Below are 19,168 nucleotides of genomic sequence, written 5' to 3'. Positions count from 1 at the left end.
GGTGGTAAGTAGAATTTCAATTGTAGTTCTCACATCCTTTAAAATTGAATTGAAAAGTCAATATAAATGCATCTTTCCAAAATCACCATTCTGTATTCTGAATAATCTATGTGAGAAGATTTTTTTTTAATCTCTAACGAAGAAGCATCTGGTAAGAGATGTTAGTGTAGAACTGTCTTCAATGTCACTTTGCAATTTTCTGTGTATTGCACTGCAGAGACTATTACCATGGTTAGAAACCAGCAGTAGAAGTTTTTTAGTGAGTTAATCTTTTACATTTATTTGTTGGAGCTGCAAGATGCAGTTATATCATCAAACACTGAGATGAAAATATGTCTTACAAATGTCGGCAAACAACAATAATTCACAAACTGATTTGAAATATGATAGTTACACAAAGGAAAATGTCAATCTGTACACAACATGTTGTCAGTCCTGCTGCTGTGATACTGTGGCTGCACAGTGAAAACTTTCTCCCACTTCATCTTTCTCTGTCACAGAAGAGCTAATCTTCATCCCTCCTCTCCATCTCAGTATCACCATGCAATCCCAGGACAAGCTTAGGGGGGATTTGTCTAGACACAATCAGCCCATGTGGACAGCCTTGTCCTGGATGCTATTCTATTCATCTGGTTCTCTATTCTTCTGGTGTGTGGCTCACTAATCCAAAAACCCCTATTAACAGGCACTCCAGCAGACAGGAAGAGATGGATTGACAGTTTGTATTTAAATGTGGCTATGAAAAGACATGTAAATCATTGTGCACGGTGGTTCAGGGGTTTGCCTGTACATGTTTTATTGAGGGGGAAAAACAAAATGCATAACATTTATTTTTGAGCAGAGAAGGTTCAAGTGGCTGATTTTATGGAGAACTGTTACTTTCATTAATTGGTCAAGTGAAGCTTTAATTGAACTTTGACTGAAACCACTAGAGGGTGGTCAAGATTTCTGACTGTGCAACACTGTGGCAACCAGAGAAGAAGTTTATTGATGCAACCTGGTGCAGGTGGAGGGCTGTTGCTCACTATTTGACCTGGAAAACAAGCTCAAACTTTTTGCGTTTTGCTGAAAAAAATTACAAAAGCTTGCGTGGTAAGTTTTTCGCACAGGAGCTGAGCTTATGAAAAATGACGCCATGTCTGCGCAGAACAAATTAAATCAAATGATCCTCTTTAGATTTTACAATCACTTGATGAGCCTGGCAGGATGTGCTATGGAAGCTGTTTGGTGTCATCTAAATGAACGCACAGCAGTAAAACCTTAATGTGAATTTCACAGGTAGGCCACACAACGACAAGACCATCCTGGCTGAAATGCCACGTTAAACGCTCAGTGGTGGATTAGGTGACACCAAAATGTGATGGCAGCACAGACCTGCTGTGTGAAATCTATCGGTAGAGTCGAGCCGTTTCCAGTGTTTTTAATTTACGGATCTTTCTGGTGAACAAAATCTTAGTGACGCTTGATTCAAGAGCGTCACTAAGATTTTCATTAACTCATCAGATCAAACGTCCATCACTGAAATAACAGGTCGAATAGCTACATGTTTGCAGTGTGACACGATATCGAAAGGGGCTGTAGGTTGTTGATTCTCATAGCTGGTGAAGTGGTTTTGTTGTAGAGGCAGTTTCTAATCTTTGGGGAGAGGGGCGGTGAGTGTGTGTGTGTGTGTGTGTGAGATAGTGATGGAGGTGCGGGGGGGTAATAATTGCTCATGTATGAGGTGTGAATGCCCTGCCCAGCTACGACACTTTGCAGCTTGTAAGCGCCAGAAAACCCACAAACGGTGCTGAATAGCTCCAGTATTTCCTCACATGCTAAGTAGCTGCTTTGGGAAGAACCTGTCTCCAGCTTGCCAACGGGGGTTCCTTCTAATCCAACTTGTTTTCACTGTCTTGCTGAGAAGCAAGAGTTTGCACATTAGCACTGCGTTAAATTGAACAAAAGACATGCATTCCCGAAACTCAGTCTTTCAACAGTCGACGACACCCTGCACAGGCCCGGGGAGACCCTGCAGAGCGCACAACACCCCCGAGTGCTGCGCGCTCTGAGCTCGACAATAATTCTTCCAAATTATTTGCTGACAATTACAATTTGTAAATTGTTCTCCAAACAGAGAGCTGCCGTTTTGAAGGGGTTATAGGCTACACTGATTGCTGAAAGCTGATCTGACCCGCAATTCAATTATAGACCTCGCAACTCAGATAGCTGCTCAACGAATTTATCTCTTACAATGTTAAAAAAAAAGAAATCAGTGACTCAAATGTGCAGATTTATTCAAGTGATTATTATCAAATGATTGTAACTGTCAACTTCTTAATCTTTCAGGGTTTGTATATTAGCCGCCCCTTATGTATATTGCTTTTCCAAAATTGTTGATTGCATGTAAGCTTCAATCGAAATTACTAGTTTGTTGCTCCCCCTCACCCCCCACGCGTTTTACTTTTCGCCTCTTTGACCGAGTGCCACTCTCGAGTCACTCACTAAACATTTAAAGATGCAGTTTAAGCAAATTCTAAGACTTTTTTTTTTTTTTTAGAAATGAACATTTTGTTTATTTAGAGTTTATTACCAACTACAAATACACTTTTGCACTTTAGGCATTTGTGCGTGAATCTTCTGAACACTGAAAGTTTCCAAACCAACTCCCCCCCCGCGGCGATCAGTCATTCTGCTCTCAGATAACGCGTCATTCTCTCCTCGATTACGCAGCGGGATTTACATTAAACTGTTAATTGTTTGCTCTTCAAATAGAGTCAGCCTGGAGCCAACAGTCTGCCAGAAGTTAAGGACCAACTCCTTGACTTCCCTCCCCCCTCTCCGTGCTCCTGTCCAAACGTGTGGGCCGATCTTCCCCCCTGGATGATCAACATGACAAAGCACTGGCCGGAGCAGAGCATCTTGGCACCACCCGCTCTGTCCCACCTTGGAGAACATCACGACCATCAACTTGACTTCCACAGAAATGCGCACAGGTTTCCTCCCGGCGGTGTAACGCGGGGCTCTCCAGTCCAACATTGGCCTCGTCATCCAGCTCAGATGGTTCCTCAGCAACCGCCGCGCTTGGAGAAGCCGGCAGCGCGCCCCGAACATCTCCACAGCGCCACGGCCTTCATGGATAAAACAGCACCACCGGGCTCTTCATGCCCGACGGCTGAAGATGGGCCCTTCAAACGGGAAACTGTTAACGGGGACTCGTGGAACAACCAACGAGAAAAAAATGGCACCAGCAGCAGTGGGAAGAAGAAGAACTATCAGCGGTATCCAAAACCGCCATACTCCTATCTTGCCATGATTGCTATGGTCATCCAAAGGTCTCCAGAGAAGAAACTGACTTTATCAGAGGTAAATATGAAAACACACTGTTTGTGTGGGTGTGCAAAATCCTGTACTCTGTGTGTCTTGGGTATAGGGCGCAGTGCTGCTTGATGATATGCATTTCAGCAGCATTTTATTTATATTATTATTGTTTTACTTGCGAGAAAATGTTTCCATGTAAATTCTTTTTAATAGTCTTGACGGTACAAACAAAGGTGGATATTTTACAAAGTGACACTGACCAGTTACCTCTAGGTGACACTTGAGTGACTACCATCCCTGCCATTGTTGGTTTGCTGTGATAAGTTTAAACTGCAGTGAAACCAGACACTGATCTGTATCAAAGAAGTGATAAGATATACAGTGAATAGCCGCAGCATGGTTTTTTTAAATACTATAAATTAACTGCTATGCAATTTTAGTTCTTACATTGATAATTTTGTGTGACCCGTTCCATTGAAGTGTACAATATTGTGGAGTTCTGTAGTCATGTCTTGATGTATTACATCATGTTACAGTGACATCTTTACTTTCTTACCCAAACAAATATCTAAAATCTTTGCACAAGCATCTTATGTTCTAAAACCATACTGACACTTTTCTTATGTTTTTTTTATTTTCAGATCCTCAAGGAGATCAGTACTTTATTTCCATTCTTCAAAGGAAACTACAAGGGGTGGCGGGATTCAGTGAGACACAACCTCTCATCTTATGACTGCTTTGTCAAGGTGTGCATGTTAAAACTGTCTCATTTAATAGACTTTGTCGAGGACATACCTCTTATTTATTTATTATTTTGTTTTTAATTTATCCACTCTTACTGTGATAAATCACTGTTAAATTAGTTTGTCAAGCCAAACCCTGATCTCACTCACCATCTTTCCTCCACCTGTAGGTGCTAAAGGACCCTGGTAAGCCCCAGGGAAAGGGGAATTTCTGGGCAGTGGAGCTGAGCCGTGTTCCTCTGGAGCTTCTCAAGAGGCAGAACACAGCTGTGTCGCGCCAAGATGAGACAATCTTTGCTCAGGATCTGGCTCCGTACATCCTACAGGGACATGAGGCAGAATCTGAGCTGCCCTCTGACCCTGTGACCTCCCTCCCTCCCATGCGCTCTGGAAACCCCTCCCCACCACAGGAGGACTTGTTCCAACCCAAACTGGACTCATCCTTTGCCATTGATTCCCTACTACACAGCCTACGACCATCCAGTGTATCTGGGAATGTGGATGTGACCACTAGAGACTGCTGGGGTGAGGTGGTGCACCCTCGGCCCTCACCTCCTTCACGATCACGCTACACATCATCGGTCCGTAGTGCCTCTGCCAGCTCTGCTAGCCCGGCCTCCACCTCCTCCTCCTCTGACGAAGAATGGAAAGGTGTTTCCCTATCTGGGAAGCGTGTTCCCCCTGACGGTGAAGCGGGATCGGATGGCTATGAGCACTACAAGCCACCGCTGCACAAATCAGCTAGACGGGAAACGGTGGCACCTCCATGGGAACTCCCTACATCCTATGCCAAATATGCTCCCCCCAATGCTGTTGCCCCACCAAGCATGCGGTTCAGTGGAAGTCCTCTAATGCCTCTGCATGGTGGACTTCCCCTTTATGGCTATGGTAGCTCTCCTGTGGCGCCTGGTCACTTCTTAGGGCACACATATTGGCCCATACTCCCCAATGGGCGAGTTTCAGTCCCAGCCCCTCCACTAATCATGGATTTAGACAATATGCTGCAGTCGGTGCCTCCAAATAAGAGTGTGTTTGATGTGCTAGTACCAACCAATCAGAACTCTCACTCACATCACCACTCAGCCAGTCAGTACACCCTGCAGAATGGGCCTCCAGTAAACAGGTACCCCCAGTACTGACTGCCAGACTGAATTCATGTCACTCTAACATGCAAGGATGATAAACCACGGAGGAGGAGGGGAGGTTTGATAGAGATCCACAAAGGAAATACATTTCTCTTGCAAGACTTAATCATTGCCTCTGGCTCAAGCAACATGTGACTGTCCAATATGAAAAGGGTGCAAACAATGCTATGATGAATTCATGTTTACAGTTAGAAGAGACGGCAGACTTACATTTTTTATGTCAACTTTTTTAAAAGACAGACCATCATGCATCTCTGTGTAGTGCTGCATGATCTCTACCTCACATAACTATACAACAAACAAGCTTCTACCTCAGCTTTGCATAGAGAGTATATTACTCCAAGCGTTTGTTTGTTTTTGTTTTTTTACTGGCATGACTTTTCTTTCTTGCATGAATTACTTTTAGTGTCTACAAATTGTCACTACTAAATGTTTTCATTGCTTTAACCTGGAATTGTGAGATAATATGATGGGCTGGACATTAATGATACACAAGGTAAATCTGAGCTGTAGTATCAAATGTAATATCATTTGTTTTTCTCTTACAGTTTATCTGCCAGCATTGTAAGCAGTATATAGGATAGTTAGGTAAATATTGGCATAATTTCAGTGAAAACAGCTACAATATCATATTTATCTGATTAATAGTTACAGCACCCAGGACTGTTTTTTTACAGGTTTAGCAAAGACAAGAGGCTACATTTAAATTAAATTATAGTATTACATCGGATCAATCTGTAACAATGTGGGTTCTATGTTCTCATGTCAACCTACCACTGTACTCTACAACTACCTCAGACTGGGACATGTTTCCTGTGGACTTTGCACTGCTGGTTATTTGCACTATTTTATGTCACTGAGATCATCTCCCAGAGGAAATTGTTTATAAATGTCTTCAGCTACCTCGACAGATGAATGTTTTGTTAGTTTTGTGCCATTTTCCTGTGGTCTTGTTAAACGTCTGTACAGAACTGAGTTGAAGTGAGAACTCAGTTCAAAGGTCAAAGTGTTAAAAGAAGGTCATGGAGTTGAAAATGGTATGTAATAAAATGCTGTTTATTTTTAACTGTGCCGCTCAGTGTTGTACGTTGACTGAAGTAAGAACTGACTCTTTCACTACTATATTTAATTTAAACATATACATTTTTGCCCATCAATCCACACACAAACCAACATTTTGAAGATTTTTTACAAATTTGAAACTGAAATCAATCATTTACAGCCGGATGACTCAAACATAAATTGTCATTTAAGTCTGCTGCTTCAATAAAAGCCTTTGACACTTCTGAAATGCTTGTAATTATATTTCACTATAACATCTGACAAAAAGAGCTAAACACAGAGGAAAACGGAGCAAAATCAAGTCTAAATAATTGTTTGTGTCATTCTCAAAACCTTTGGCCACGGCTGTACAATTGTTTTCAAGCTCTTTACTGTGACGCCACATGTGTATAGAACTGGTCCACGGTTTAAATCATGTTCGTTTGTTTGGTCCTGAATGTTTTACTTAACCTGTATCTTTAAAGCTAGTTTGTGGTGGTAAGACGTGACCATTTTCACAAGACTATTCTACATGAAGGAAATTCACTTTGTAGTCAGGGTGGCATAAAGACAGAACTCTAAATTCTCATAGCAGCTAAAAACTAGAGGGAGAGTTGAATAAGCAACATCGTTAAGAACTGTAAGAACGTGGCTGTAATTGAAAAGTTTTAACAAAGTAAATGAGTGAGAAATTTACTATTAATATATAAACTCCTGAATAATCTCATTTATTATCTTTGAGTGAAGGAATGTAAAGAAATTATTGTAAAAGCCAGAAAAATACTACTTATATAATTTCATTATACAATAATTAAAATATTTTTTTGTGTGTAGTTAACATGTATTATGTTGTATGAGATCTTATATTTCAGAGTAATAACATAGGTTTTCAGATTTTTTGTGTTGATGTTGTATTTCATGCTTATGGACTCTTGATTTATACTTGTTTTTGTTTTTTTTTACACAGGTTGTCATACTCTGCCATCCTGGAAGCAGCAATCCTCAAGCTCCAGATGAGCCTGCTGATAAAATGAAGAGAGGGAGAGATCATTCCAGGCGACAGCAGCAGGGGGTACGTTTCTAAACCTCTCCGTGAGATAGATTGTTTTACTACAGGAATTGTGATCCATAAACGGGGAAACTATCTTTGTTCTGTCCTTGGCATGCGCATTAGTATCCAGCACCCACACAGACAGCTGATTTACATCAACAGTCCAGGAGCTGTCAGCCTCCTGCTGCTTCCACTGCTGTGACCACTATCTCTTTATCAGCTACCTACGCATGCCTGCACTCCCTCGCCGTCCTGCCTCCTCTGCTCCCTGATCATTCCTGACCCAGAGATAGGAGGAGGGGACACTACTTTGTCCCCTTCCCCCAAATACAAACACACCCACCCATTCTGGGTTGTATCTCAACACTCCCTCATGAATTTATATGCGACTGGGGGTCGCTGTGGGCCTGGGCGGGTTTTGTGTGTCTTAACTGTTTCAAGTCATATGTGAGATAGATGTGTTTTTGTAGAAACTTTAAAGCACTTGCTGACCAGCTTCATTTATTAGTTGTATAAAAGATGGAGAAATATATTTAAATCAGCATCAATATAGATCCCTCTAGGATTAATAACGTTTTTTGAATCCTGAATCTTAAAAGCAACAACAGTGTTGAATTGAGACAGAGTCACAAGAAAAGTCACAACTGCTGCACTGTTTAATTCTGCATGTGGTCGTATACAGACAATTCCTACACACTCACTAGATGCCCTCTGCCTTACACCTAGTAGTGTTTAGCAGGGGTAAGTATGAAGTGAAACTCGTTTCTTTGAGAGACATATGTTTATTTGTCTTGAAGTCATTATAAAGTTGTGCTGTTTAGATGGGTGGTTGGTTCAGGTTAAAACACATAGGCAGTTGCTTTATCTTATACAGTTAGACTGAAATGGATATAAAAGCATTTCAGTAGACGATTCTCACCCTTTTACTATCTATGAATTACTGAGGTATGTTTTGTTCTAGTGCTGTTGACTATGATTACGACCGTTGCTGGAAATGTTTCGACCTACAGTATTTAGAAGTAAGACTGTTTTTCCCACTTAGCTTAACCCCACCTATCCTGGTGACCCTGGAATCTGTTATGCCTGCACAAATCATGGACACAATTTAGAAACAAGGTTGTCCAACATATTTAATCCTTTTTGGAAAGGTCTATTATTTTAATATTATTATTATTATTGTTGTTGTTATTATTGTTATTATTATTGCTATTATTATTATTGGTAGTGGTAGTAGTAGTAGTGGAAGTAGTGTTATAAAAGCTACTACTGATTAAATATGGGTGTTTATTTTGTCATGGATTTAAAAAATAACCTATGGCTTATTAAATTTGTGCCTTTCTTTCAGTCACTCATTTTGAAAAATCTCAGTCTCACTCTGTTGGCCCCCATCGCTCACTCGGCTCCAGTTCCCCTACTACCCGCAGCTTTTCTTTCCTCTCTCATTTCTTCTCACACTCCTTCTTGTGCCATTCTGTAGTCAAAGACGCTTCCTCTCTCAGAGAACGTCTCGTTTAAGCGCCTGCGCTTGGTCTGAGGTTTTGCGTTTGCTTCTTCTCTTCCATATCCTCCACCTCCTGGGGTGTAGAGACAGAACATGTCCTGTTGGGGGAGACACACAAAAGTAGGATTTAGCTGATAACAACAGTGACCTCATCAAAACTATAAATACGTAAGGGATTAACCAGTGTGTATTTAATTACTTTCCCACTGCTTGGCCTTAACTAAAGCAACCCTTCCTTCTTTCTCATCACATTGCTGTCTTACCCCAGGCTGGAGGCTGACACTGGTTTTAGCTCCTAGGCTGAGAAGTCTGCCGTCTGCTTTGTGGAGCAGGTTCAGCCCAGCAGCACCATCCTCACCCCCTGATCAATGGCAAGAGGACAGAAGACTCAATAAACAGAACAAGAAAGAGGTAAAAACCCGTCAATAATTTGGTGAAGAAAAAGAACTGAATGCAGGGAAGAGTTTACCATGGAGGCCATAGGGGCGGGTGGATCGTCTCTCAGTCAGTACAGACAGAACCACCTTGTTCCTGAACAAAAGTTTCCTGATCACGCCATCTCCACCGCAGTATTTTCCTGCACCTCCTGAGCCGGGCCGCAGAGAGAACTGCTCTAAAATCACTGGATACCTGGATACCAGAAGGACATCAACAACATGCAGAATAAATTTTAAATGTTGTTTATATGCAACTTGAATTCAAATGTACAACGTCCCCTTAGGGCTCTCATTGTGGTGAGCTACTTTTGCACTGTTTGGCAAAACATTTGTGTTCCCTCTGATCCATATTCAAAGGCTGACCTCTATTCTCAGAGTAGCCAGTGTCATGCAGTAAACTCCTGCTTGTTGTAGCCACAGAGCGCGGGGGTTCACGCTCACTTGTGAACACAGCACACATTTAGCTCATGATAAGAATCACTCAGCAGAGGACCAGCAGCTACAGTGAATGTATTCTGTCGGTTGCAGGACTTTTATTTTATTTTTTATTCCGGCACAAAGATGACATGTTACATGATGGAGTTATTGCTTACTGCTCTTTCAATCCTCTGCAGCCGACAGTTATAGTCTAATTACACCTAATAATGCTGGCTAGCTCTGTTACCTCTATCTGTATTCATCTAGTTGGGATGCTACACTTGCTGCTGAGCAGACACAGCTGGGGGAGGTCTACTGCATGACACAGGCCACTATCAAAATACAGGTCAACCTTTCATCACGGATCAGACAGAACGCAAAAGTGTTGCGAGGTAACTCTAGTAACTCAATCACCACCATGACCCTCAGGGGGCTCCGTACATATCCCACCTCTTTTCCAGGATCTCTGGGTCAGTGATGCGGGTGTTGGTCATGTGACTGTGGACTCCGCTCCTCCCTTTCCAGCCTGGTCCCGCCCCAGAACCACCAGCCACTGTTTCATAGTAACCAATCCTCTCATTTCCAAATGAAATGTTGTTCATGCAGCCCTGATGGCGAGAAATATTCCAGTAAATAAGGAGATTTCAACTGGGTGATACAGGATATAGAATAATCTCCCAGAAGTATGTTGTGCTCAATCACATATCTAAATAAATACACGCGGCAAAAGTAGTAACATAGTTTTTAAACGGACAAATCCAGCTGTTCTCACCTGTGAAGCGGCGCACACCTCAAATGCCCTAAAGATGACGTCAACCACTCTCTGGGAAGTGAGCACATTTCCTCCGACTACAGCAGCATTTGGGGAAGGTTGAAGGATTGAGCCAGGGGGGATGATGACCTTGATTGGTGTGAGACAACCCTGGATATGAAGGAGGGAAACAGATTCAGAGACTGATTCTATAAAGACAGTGGTTCGTTCCCGTGCAGGTTTTAAAAACATGTTCTGATTTTTAACCCACACTGTCTCAACAACCCCTGCTTATTTAAGCTCAGGAGTTCTTAGAGATAAACATTTTTACATTTGTTTGTGATATTAATGAGCGCTAACTTCTAAACATTTTTACCTGATTGAGGGGGATGTCCTGTCCCACCATGCACCGCAGGCAATAGATAAGAGCCGATAGTGTGATTGCCCGTGGAGCATTGCAGTTCCCCCACACCTCTGTTCCCGTTCCTGTAAAGTCAAACACTGCGCTGCCCTGTGGTAACAGAGGTTTTCATATTTTACTGCAAATTCAAATTTTTTGATTCAAGCTCTGCAGTTTCTCTATCCCGAGTCTTCAAGCTGCACAACGAAAGAAGTTTGACTTATTGAGAGGAGATTCTTCCTGCTTACTTCTTTTTCATTGATCTGGACCCGCAGTCTGATTGGCGTGCCGTCATCCATGAAATCCTCTGACTCCACGTCTAAGGAGCCAGTCTGTTGCTGTCGACGATGTGCAAAGTCTCTCAGCATGTCCCTTACTGCCAGCTCTGCATTACTCTGAAACACACAGATCACACACATGTTGTGTTTTAAGAAATAAAATAGTTTTATTAATCTTTTACTGCACTACAGCCACAGTTACCTGAATGTATCCCATGTAGGCCTGGACCACAGCCAGTCCATAGCTGTCAATTAACTCCTCCACCAGCTGGCTGCCTCTCTGATTGGCTGCCACCTGAGCCCGTAGGTCTGACAGGTTGTCATGGAGATTACGAGTCCCAGAGCTGCCTGGGTACTGGGCTGGAGCCATCAGCGCCTCAGTTAAAGCTGATATGGACACAGAGGGAAAAGGCAAGGGAGTAATCCAACGAGGGACAAGAGGGGCAAAAAGAAAAGCACGATGGGAGGAGCAAATAAAAGTGATGTTGAAGCTCAGTAGAAACTGGGTGAAGCAGCAAAGTTTAAGCCAAAGGAGGTTTAAGCAATTGTTGAATCCAAGGCTTTGGTTACCTTTTCCACCAGCACTGTCAGTGTTTGTTCTGCTTACTAAAGACTTAACAGATTCTAGTAGTTTGTGTGCTCTTAGCTTAAGTACGTTGTTTTTATAATACCTACGACTTGATGGTGAAGATGTAGATGAGCTCACATTTTATGGCCATTACACAACAACAGGTAATTCCAAAGGTGTCACATACTTTTCTTGTCACGGTAGTAATGTTATATATTGGTTATTAAAAAGTGCTTGGCTCTGATATGCAAGGTCAATAGTATGGTATGTATACTGGTGACTTCGTGTCTGTATGTTGATTTGAAAAATATGATGTAAGGATTCTTTATTTTGGCTTGTTGACTATAGGGACTGCTTCCTCCTTTATTTTACTTAATCTCCTTCCCTGTTACCTTCTTCCTGGAAGATCCCGCCAGTGACTAGCTTAAAGGAAGTGAAGACAGCCCCCTCCTCCTGAAGACTGGTGGAGTGGGGGGGCATGGACCCTGGAGTGATGCCACCAATGTCAGCATGATGCCCTCTGCTGGCTACAAAGAATACCGGACCACTCACCCCTTTTCTGAACACCTGTGGTAAGTTAGAGAGATGGTCGTGATAAAAACATAGCAGAGGTATGAAAAGGAGCAAGAATCACAATGAGAAGTAAAAACTAACCGGTGTGATGACAGTGAGGTCCGGGAGGTGACTGCCCCCAGCACAAGGATGATTACTTAGAATCACATCCCCTTCTTTTAGTTTGTTCCCCAGTGATCCGATCTGAAGAGAGAAAATTAATTTTACTTTGTCTGAATGGACAGTTTTACCCTAGCAGCACTAATGCTCTCAGATGCAACACATCCCTTACTTGGTACTGGACTGTCTCTTGCATGGCTCCCAGGTGGACAGGGATGTGAGGTGCGTTGGACACCAGACCGCCATCTGGTCCAAACACAGCACAGGAGAAGTCGAGGCGCTCCTTGATGTTGGTGGAGATGGAGGTTCTCTGGAGTACTCTGCCCATCTGCTCTGTAGAACATGAAAGACAGAACACACTTAGGCAAATTAATATGAGATTAATGATGAATGTCTCATTTTGCTTCTCTCCACATTTTCATCCACTTTTCTCTAAAGTTGTACCTGCTATGCTCATGAAGCGGTGGGAGAAGATGGAGAGCTGCACAGCATTGAGCTCAGTGCCAAGGACACAGTGAGGGTCAGAGCCGACAGTCATGCAAATATCGCCCCCTTCTGTCAGATGGGCCTCACAGCACGGCTCTACAAGGACGGTACTGATCCAAGACAGAGCAGAAAAATGTTAAAATCAGTCTTAGCAGATGCTAAAATGGAAAAACAACTAGATTCATTATTCAGAAAATGATCAATAGTAGAAAGCTGAAAATGCCTGCCTGTTCTTGTCAATGATGATTGCTGGGCCCTGGATGCTGTGACCACTTTGCAGTTCCTCCCATAGATACACACTCGTGTCCAGGTATCCATCCTCAAAGTAGCACTTGGTTACCTACAGAGAAAAAAACTGTTCAGACACACAAGATCTTCTTTGCCATGACTCACAATACATTGTTGAATTTAAAAAATAAATTTCAGTTTTAAGGATAGGACAGGATATTTGCTTATACTCCTGATCAATGCTAGAATAATGAGTGTGTTCATGTGTCCAGCAGTGTCCATGTTCTGCAGGTAGCTCCATGTACCATGACTGGTTTGCCTTGTCCACGTTGCTCGTTTGTTTTATACACTGATTTGATACCAGATTTCCCACAACCCCTAATTCTGATGTCATCAACCATTATGGGCCTGTCTTCAATGGTGAATCCAAACTCCTTCAGGTAACTAGAAGAATAAAAAACAGTCAGAACAATAAAAAAATATGCCACCAATATAAATAAATGTTTGCTCCCAGCTTATCTCCTATGGAAAAAGGACACAGTAACTGATGTGTTTGCTTATGCTATGTAAACATAAGGCACTCCTAAGTGCTCCTACTGAACTAACCGTTTGGTGAAGGCGCTGTGGAAGTCTCCAGCTCGACAGGACTGGGCTTTGCTGACGTGATCAACAGCATTAACCATGAGAGCACAGTCAGTTCCCTTGTAACGCATGTGGAGGAAAACCTCAGTGGTTATCTGACTGCTGAAGAGGACAAGTAAAGTCAAAGTACTTTAGCCTGTTGTGCTTAGTGCTGTGTTCTTACCACAAATAATATAACAATATTTGTTCAAATTCATGCTTTTAGTGAGTATCAGCAGTTCCCATTACAGTGAAAAGGCAGCACAGAGTGACACGATTTGCTGTGGTTGACAGTGCTGACCTGGCGAAGCCACGCGCACGGAGCGTCTCGTTGCAGCGTTTTGAGAGCTGCTCAATCCTGCGGTCGAGCTCTGTGAAACAGCGCTGCTCATACTGCAGTGAACACGGCTCCTGCACCTCCTCCACAACATCAGCGAGAGCGAGACCGTAAGCTGACAGCACCCCGCTGTACCTGTGAAACACACACATTACTGCTAAACATACTGTACACAATATATAGATAAAACTCTCGCGATTGGTGGTGGACTGATTAGGACTAAAAAAGGGCCGGCTTGTGTCAGTAAAGCAGACAACAATCAAGTTATTTACCCAATAAAACACTCTCTGCTCTCTATGTTGTAGCTTTTTCAGTAACATGCTATATTTTACCTGTAAACTCTCTTTCTCACACACAGTAAAATAAAACCTATTAACCTTACTTATGTACAAAGACAGTCTTCATCCCCAGGGTACGGGCAATAGCACAGGCATGTTGGCCACCTGCACCGCCAAAGCATGCTAAGACATGGTGAGATGTATCATGGCCCTTAGCCTATGAGGGTGAAAGAAATGGGGGAGAGATCCAGACACAGAGACATGTGAGTGTAAAAAGTATGAACGCAGATGATAAGAAAATGATGACAAACTTTAATGGTACCGTTTCACCAAAATCACACCTGTGTCAGAGCTCTGATTGGCCGGCACATGGCCTCATTAGCCACTCGAATGAAACCCATGGCAACCTCTTCCACGCTCATCTCTGATCGGCTGTTTGGCACGCCGTTCTGTGAGTGGTTGGCCCCATTTGCCTTCAAATGGAAACATTAAATATTACTTTTCATTACACTCTCTTAGACGTATCAAGAAAATGACCTACTCAATACTTATAATATTACTGCTGTCTGTGAGTGGTTAGAAGACAAGAACAGATTGATCTCCTGGGTGAGATGATGGAAGTGCTTCATGGTCTCCTCCAAACATAGGGGTTCATCCTCCCCAGGCCCAAAGATCTTTGGGAAGAAAGAAGGGAGGAGGCGACCCAGGGCTAAGTTAGCATCAGTTACAGTCAGAGGGCCACCTAGGAAGATCCCACAGTGAATCAGTATTATGTTTTACCAAACTCACACACATCTAGGAACACATGTTTAAAGATGCTAATGTGTCACATATTTTTGTACTAGGTGTTTCAGTCTTGTAACATATTTCATGCAATTCTGCCAGGAACTAAAACACTGGCAAACACCTGAGATCATGCTTTATGAAATGAAGCCAACTAACCATTTACCAGACTGTGGACTGAAACGATAAAATAAATTGCATAAAAAGGGAAAGGTTCAGGACTGTTGGAAGAAACCAAGCCTTCTGTTACCTTTTCTGTAGCAGGCTGGTCCTGGATGTGCACCTGCAGACTCTGGTCCAACCACAAACATCCCTGATCTAAAAGGTGAGGAAAGGAAAAGGACAATTACAGAGGAGGGACAGAGGTCATGCCGCATGAAGAAAAATATAAGCAGCAAATTGGGTTGGATATACAGACGACAGTTCTCTGAAATCTGAAGACAATTTAACAGCTAGATAAACACTTTTCACTGACCTGAAAAAGAGCCTTGACCCGCCTCCTGCAGCAACAGTGTTGATGTCCAGCTGAGGTGCCTGCAGGGTGACTCCAGCTGTGGTAGCCTCAAACACATGTTCATACTGCCCCGCGTATCGGCTCACATCGGTTGACGTTCCTGGGGGACAAACTGTGCTCAGCATTTCCCAAGATATCAATGTCAAATTTGAACCCCATTGCAGAGAACTGCATATTTTGGTGTATTTGAGTTTGAACAAGTTAAATAAAACAATAAAAAGACAATTCAGATGCACATTCATTTATGCAACAAAATACTAAAAGACAATAGCAGGAAGTTGTCTCCATGCTTTGTTCACTGCCTCAACAATCCTCCTACTCACCGCCCATGTCAAAGCCAATCACAGGTTTCTGTTCCATCTGGCTGTAAGAGGTGATGGCATATCCCACCACTCCTCCTGCTGGGCCGGAGAGAACTGCTCGTGAGCCACAGAACTGCTCCATGGGAGTGAGACCTCCATCTGACTGCATGAACAGGACGTCCACATCCTGAAGAAGGGGAGAAAAAGGAAAACGTAACAGGGTCTTACTTTGATACCCTGCTACTGGAAAATTCTTTTGACTAAAGAAAATGTGGCATTTGGGATTAATACAAAAAAGAAGAAGAAGAAAAAACACACACAACACACCTTAAGGCAATCCTTAAAGCCAGAGGTGAAGCCCTTTAAATACTGATGGATTTTGGGTGTGAGGTAGGCGTCTGCACAGACTGTGTAGCCCCGAGGCACCGCTCGCACCATGGGCATGACCTCGCTGGACAGAGATACTTGGGTGAAGCCCAGACGACGAGCCAGGGTGCCCACTGCTTGCTCATGATTAGACCATCTAAAAAGTTCAGAGTTAAAGTTAGTATAAGAAAGCTGCTTGTGAAGGGCAATGAGATAAGTAAAGGCGTGAATGTGCCTCCATGCCTAAAAGTACACAAACAAGCTGTACTACTGACGTGTACGAGTGCAGCAGAAGCACAGCCAGACTGGTGATCCCGCGGGACAGAACCCCTCGCAGGTCTTTCTCCACGCTCTCCAGATTCAGCTCCCTCCATACCTCCAGAGAATCCCCAGTGCTGCCTGAGAAACGCTCACAGAGATTATCAGGATTATTTCAAATTGTGTAAGGCATTCAGGGAATGCTTTCATGGAGAGCAGCTAACCATGTGTGCCAGCAAACTGAACTTACGATGGCCAATCAAAACAAGACCTGACCTCGGTGTAGCAACACTAATAATGTTTCTTCTCAACAATGTTTTATTTAGTTTTTAACATTTTAATACTGAGACTAAATAAAATCTGAGGAGAACTAGAGCAGTACACTTTTAGATTACCAGACTTTGTTTCACACCTGTGACTATATGTTTGGGATCTTTCCTGGGCAGCTGACAGTCATCTTGCATGAGAACGACTCGCTCGTCCACCTCTATTACCTCCTCATACAGCACTTCAGGCACAGCCACCTCCTGTTAACAGAACAAGAACGTGACTTCAACACTGGTGTAGGAACACCAACATGCTCTGTAGAAGAGCATAATCCAATAATCAACTCCAGGACTTTAGCACGAAATTATACCATTTTGTTTTAGGTACAGTGATTAATCTGTTAATTTGGTCTTTTCAGTTATGCAAACATTTCAGTTTCACCTTTTAAAACTGAGCATGAGCACGTGCGTATGTATACGTGAGTTAAGGAAGCAATCATTACAAACCAAATCAAACAGCTTTGGTCTAGCTTGTGTGCCGATGTGCAGCAAGTCCTTAAAGCCTTTGGTGACCAGCAGTGCAGTCCTCTCTCCTTGCCTCTCTAGCAAAGCGTTGGTTGCCACGGTTGTGCCCATTCTGATCCAGCCAATCAGAGAGGTGTCTACAGGCTGGTCCCGAGGAAACGCCTGCCCCGTTTCCTGTCAGTTATATACATTTGAGTACTGTCTGTACATACATCACATGGACTAGTAAAACAATTAGTGTGTGGAAATATACATGACATGACATTACATAATATGATGTCATAAGCTGTGAATTTCTCTTTCCTGCTCTGATTGATTGCCCTAACCCTTGCACTCAGTCAGATTCCTTTCTTTTGAAACAATAACTAGCGTTAAAGTTTATGATTTACTACCATTCTTCAGTCTGAACCCAGCATGTTTTGAACAACCTGTGTTGCAGCTTTCCAGTAACAACCTGCATAACTTAAGACTTCAGGCAGCCATGACATGAGATTCGTAACCTCCATGTGACCTTTAACTCCACAAGTCTTTGTATGTGTAAAAGCGCTCTTTCCTAATATTTTTTTTTAAAGGTGTACCGATACATGCATTGATCTATGATGTCAGTTTACCTCTTCGAGGACTCTGCGGATCCCCTCAGTGGGAGCATCTTTGTAGTTCTGGGGGTCCCAGGACAAAAGCTTCAAGACCCTCTCTCGACCATCAGGCAGCTGGGCAAACACGTCGGTGAAGGTGCCACCCCGGTCAATGGCAAAGTTGAATTTCCTCTTAGTGTCAGCCATAATGAGAAGAGCTGCTCCTGAGTCTGAGTGACTGGATTCATAATAGGCACAGTAAGAGAAAGTTAAAGACTGTCTGCATCCACTCTGCAAAAACATACACATGATCAGGAGTGCAACTCTTTTCATTCACAAAAGTGAAGCAACAACTTTGCATGTCAAAGCCTTTGGCAGCTCTCTATCCCTGCCTGCATGTCTAACCAACCAAAACCAGCCCTCGATTTACATTCATTCATTTTCTCCCTCAGGTTGCATCACACACACACACACACACACACACACACACACACACACACACACACACACACACACACACACACACACACACACACACACACACACCCAATCCAGTTTTAGTTCCACAAACACTGTGTGACAATGACAATAGACATTCTGCCTTTTCTTTTACTTCATAGACAATCTGTTTATAGATGCTGTGCCTACGCTAAAAGGATCAGGTGACAAGCTGTCCCAGAGGAGCCCTGCAGGACAGACAGACAGACAGACAGACAGACAGCATAAAGTCGCTACGGATTCTGCAGGAATTTTCCTCTGAGCCTTTCCAAAGAGATAACAGGAGAAACGAGAAAGTTGCATCAACACAGAGCAATCAAAATGAGCTCTAAATTCATATGTAAAGGCTCTAAACGAGGTCCAGCTTCTGTGTGCTCGTGGAAATCGCCGCCAAAGCTAAACCAGGCAGACAGTGATCGTACCTCCATCTTTTACTCACCTGTCCGCACTTGCGATGTGTTAATCTTTGATAACCGTGTAAGTGTCAGACGCTGCCCTCTCTCTGGACCCTTCTCTGGTCTGGTTTCGACAAAAGGAGCCACGTTGAAGGAGCCGATCAGCACCGGAGATGTTGATGTGTGCAGACTAGCATGGAGGCGGGGCTAGCTGAGTTAAACCCCGCCCCCTGCCCTGATACGTCAGAAAACGAATTCAATGAAACAGTTACGTCACTTATTTACATTTTATATTTTTACAATTATGATTGTTTAGTCATGGTTTTTAATTTGTATAGAATTGAGTCCTGTTTTTAAAACACACTAAAGAAATCTGCACAAACTTGCACACTACTTGGGCAACAGGCAACCTTTTGGAAAAAGATTCAGACA

General features: G+C 43.0%; 2 protein-coding genes across 3 annotated transcripts; one reads left to right on the top strand and one right to left on the bottom strand.

The window, feature by feature from the left end:
* The first annotated feature begins 982 nt into the window (after positions 1–982).
* Positions 983–6,142, top strand: foxh1 (forkhead box H1). 2 transcript variants are annotated; one of them, XM_026363378.1, is made up of 4 exons: positions 983–1,092; positions 2,755–3,345; positions 3,942–4,046; positions 4,214–6,142. In XM_026363378.1, the coding sequence occupies exons 2-4, from the start codon at positions 2,863–2,865 to the stop codon at positions 5,180–5,182; spliced, it is 1,557 nt and encodes a 518-aa protein (XP_026219163.1). In that variant the 5' UTR covers positions 983–1,092; positions 2,755–2,862; the 3' UTR covers positions 5,183–6,142. The 2 variants fall into 2 exon arrangements, with proteins under 2 accessions (XP_026219163.1, XP_026219164.1); XM_026363379.1 differs by lacking the exon at positions 983–1,092 and adding an exon at positions 1,241–1,278.
* Positions 6,143–7,049: 907 nt separating this feature from the next.
* On the bottom strand, positions 7,050–18,936 carry oplah (5-oxoprolinase, ATP-hydrolysing). Its single transcript, XM_026363925.1, has 28 exons — positions 18,781–18,936; positions 17,880–18,081; positions 17,251–17,442; positions 16,890–17,004; positions 16,495–16,618; positions 16,181–16,376; positions 15,875–16,040; positions 15,513–15,651; positions 15,288–15,355; positions 14,815–14,996; positions 14,596–14,727; positions 14,359–14,471; positions 13,941–14,111; positions 13,625–13,762; positions 13,324–13,462; positions 13,018–13,130; positions 12,749–12,900; positions 12,477–12,637; positions 12,287–12,388; positions 12,025–12,199; positions 11,267–11,451; positions 11,035–11,181; positions 10,763–10,897; positions 10,408–10,557; positions 10,086–10,243; positions 9,251–9,411; positions 9,045–9,142; positions 7,050–8,879 (listed from the first exon to the last, which is right to left on the bottom strand). The coding sequence occupies exons 2-28, from the start codon at positions 18,048–18,050 to the stop codon at positions 8,730–8,732; spliced, it is 3,933 nt and encodes a 1,310-aa protein (XP_026219710.1). The 5' UTR covers positions 18,051–18,081; positions 18,781–18,936; the 3' UTR covers positions 7,050–8,729.
* Between the last annotated feature and the right edge of the window lie 232 nt (positions 18,937–19,168).

Source organism: Anabas testudineus, chromosome 2 (assembly GCF_900324465.2).
Source record: "Anabas testudineus chromosome 2, fAnaTes1.2, whole genome shotgun sequence".
Classification (NCBI taxonomy): domain Eukaryota; kingdom Metazoa; phylum Chordata; class Actinopteri; order Anabantiformes; family Anabantidae; genus Anabas; species Anabas testudineus.
This window is presented reverse-complemented; position numbering and strand designations above follow the sequence as displayed.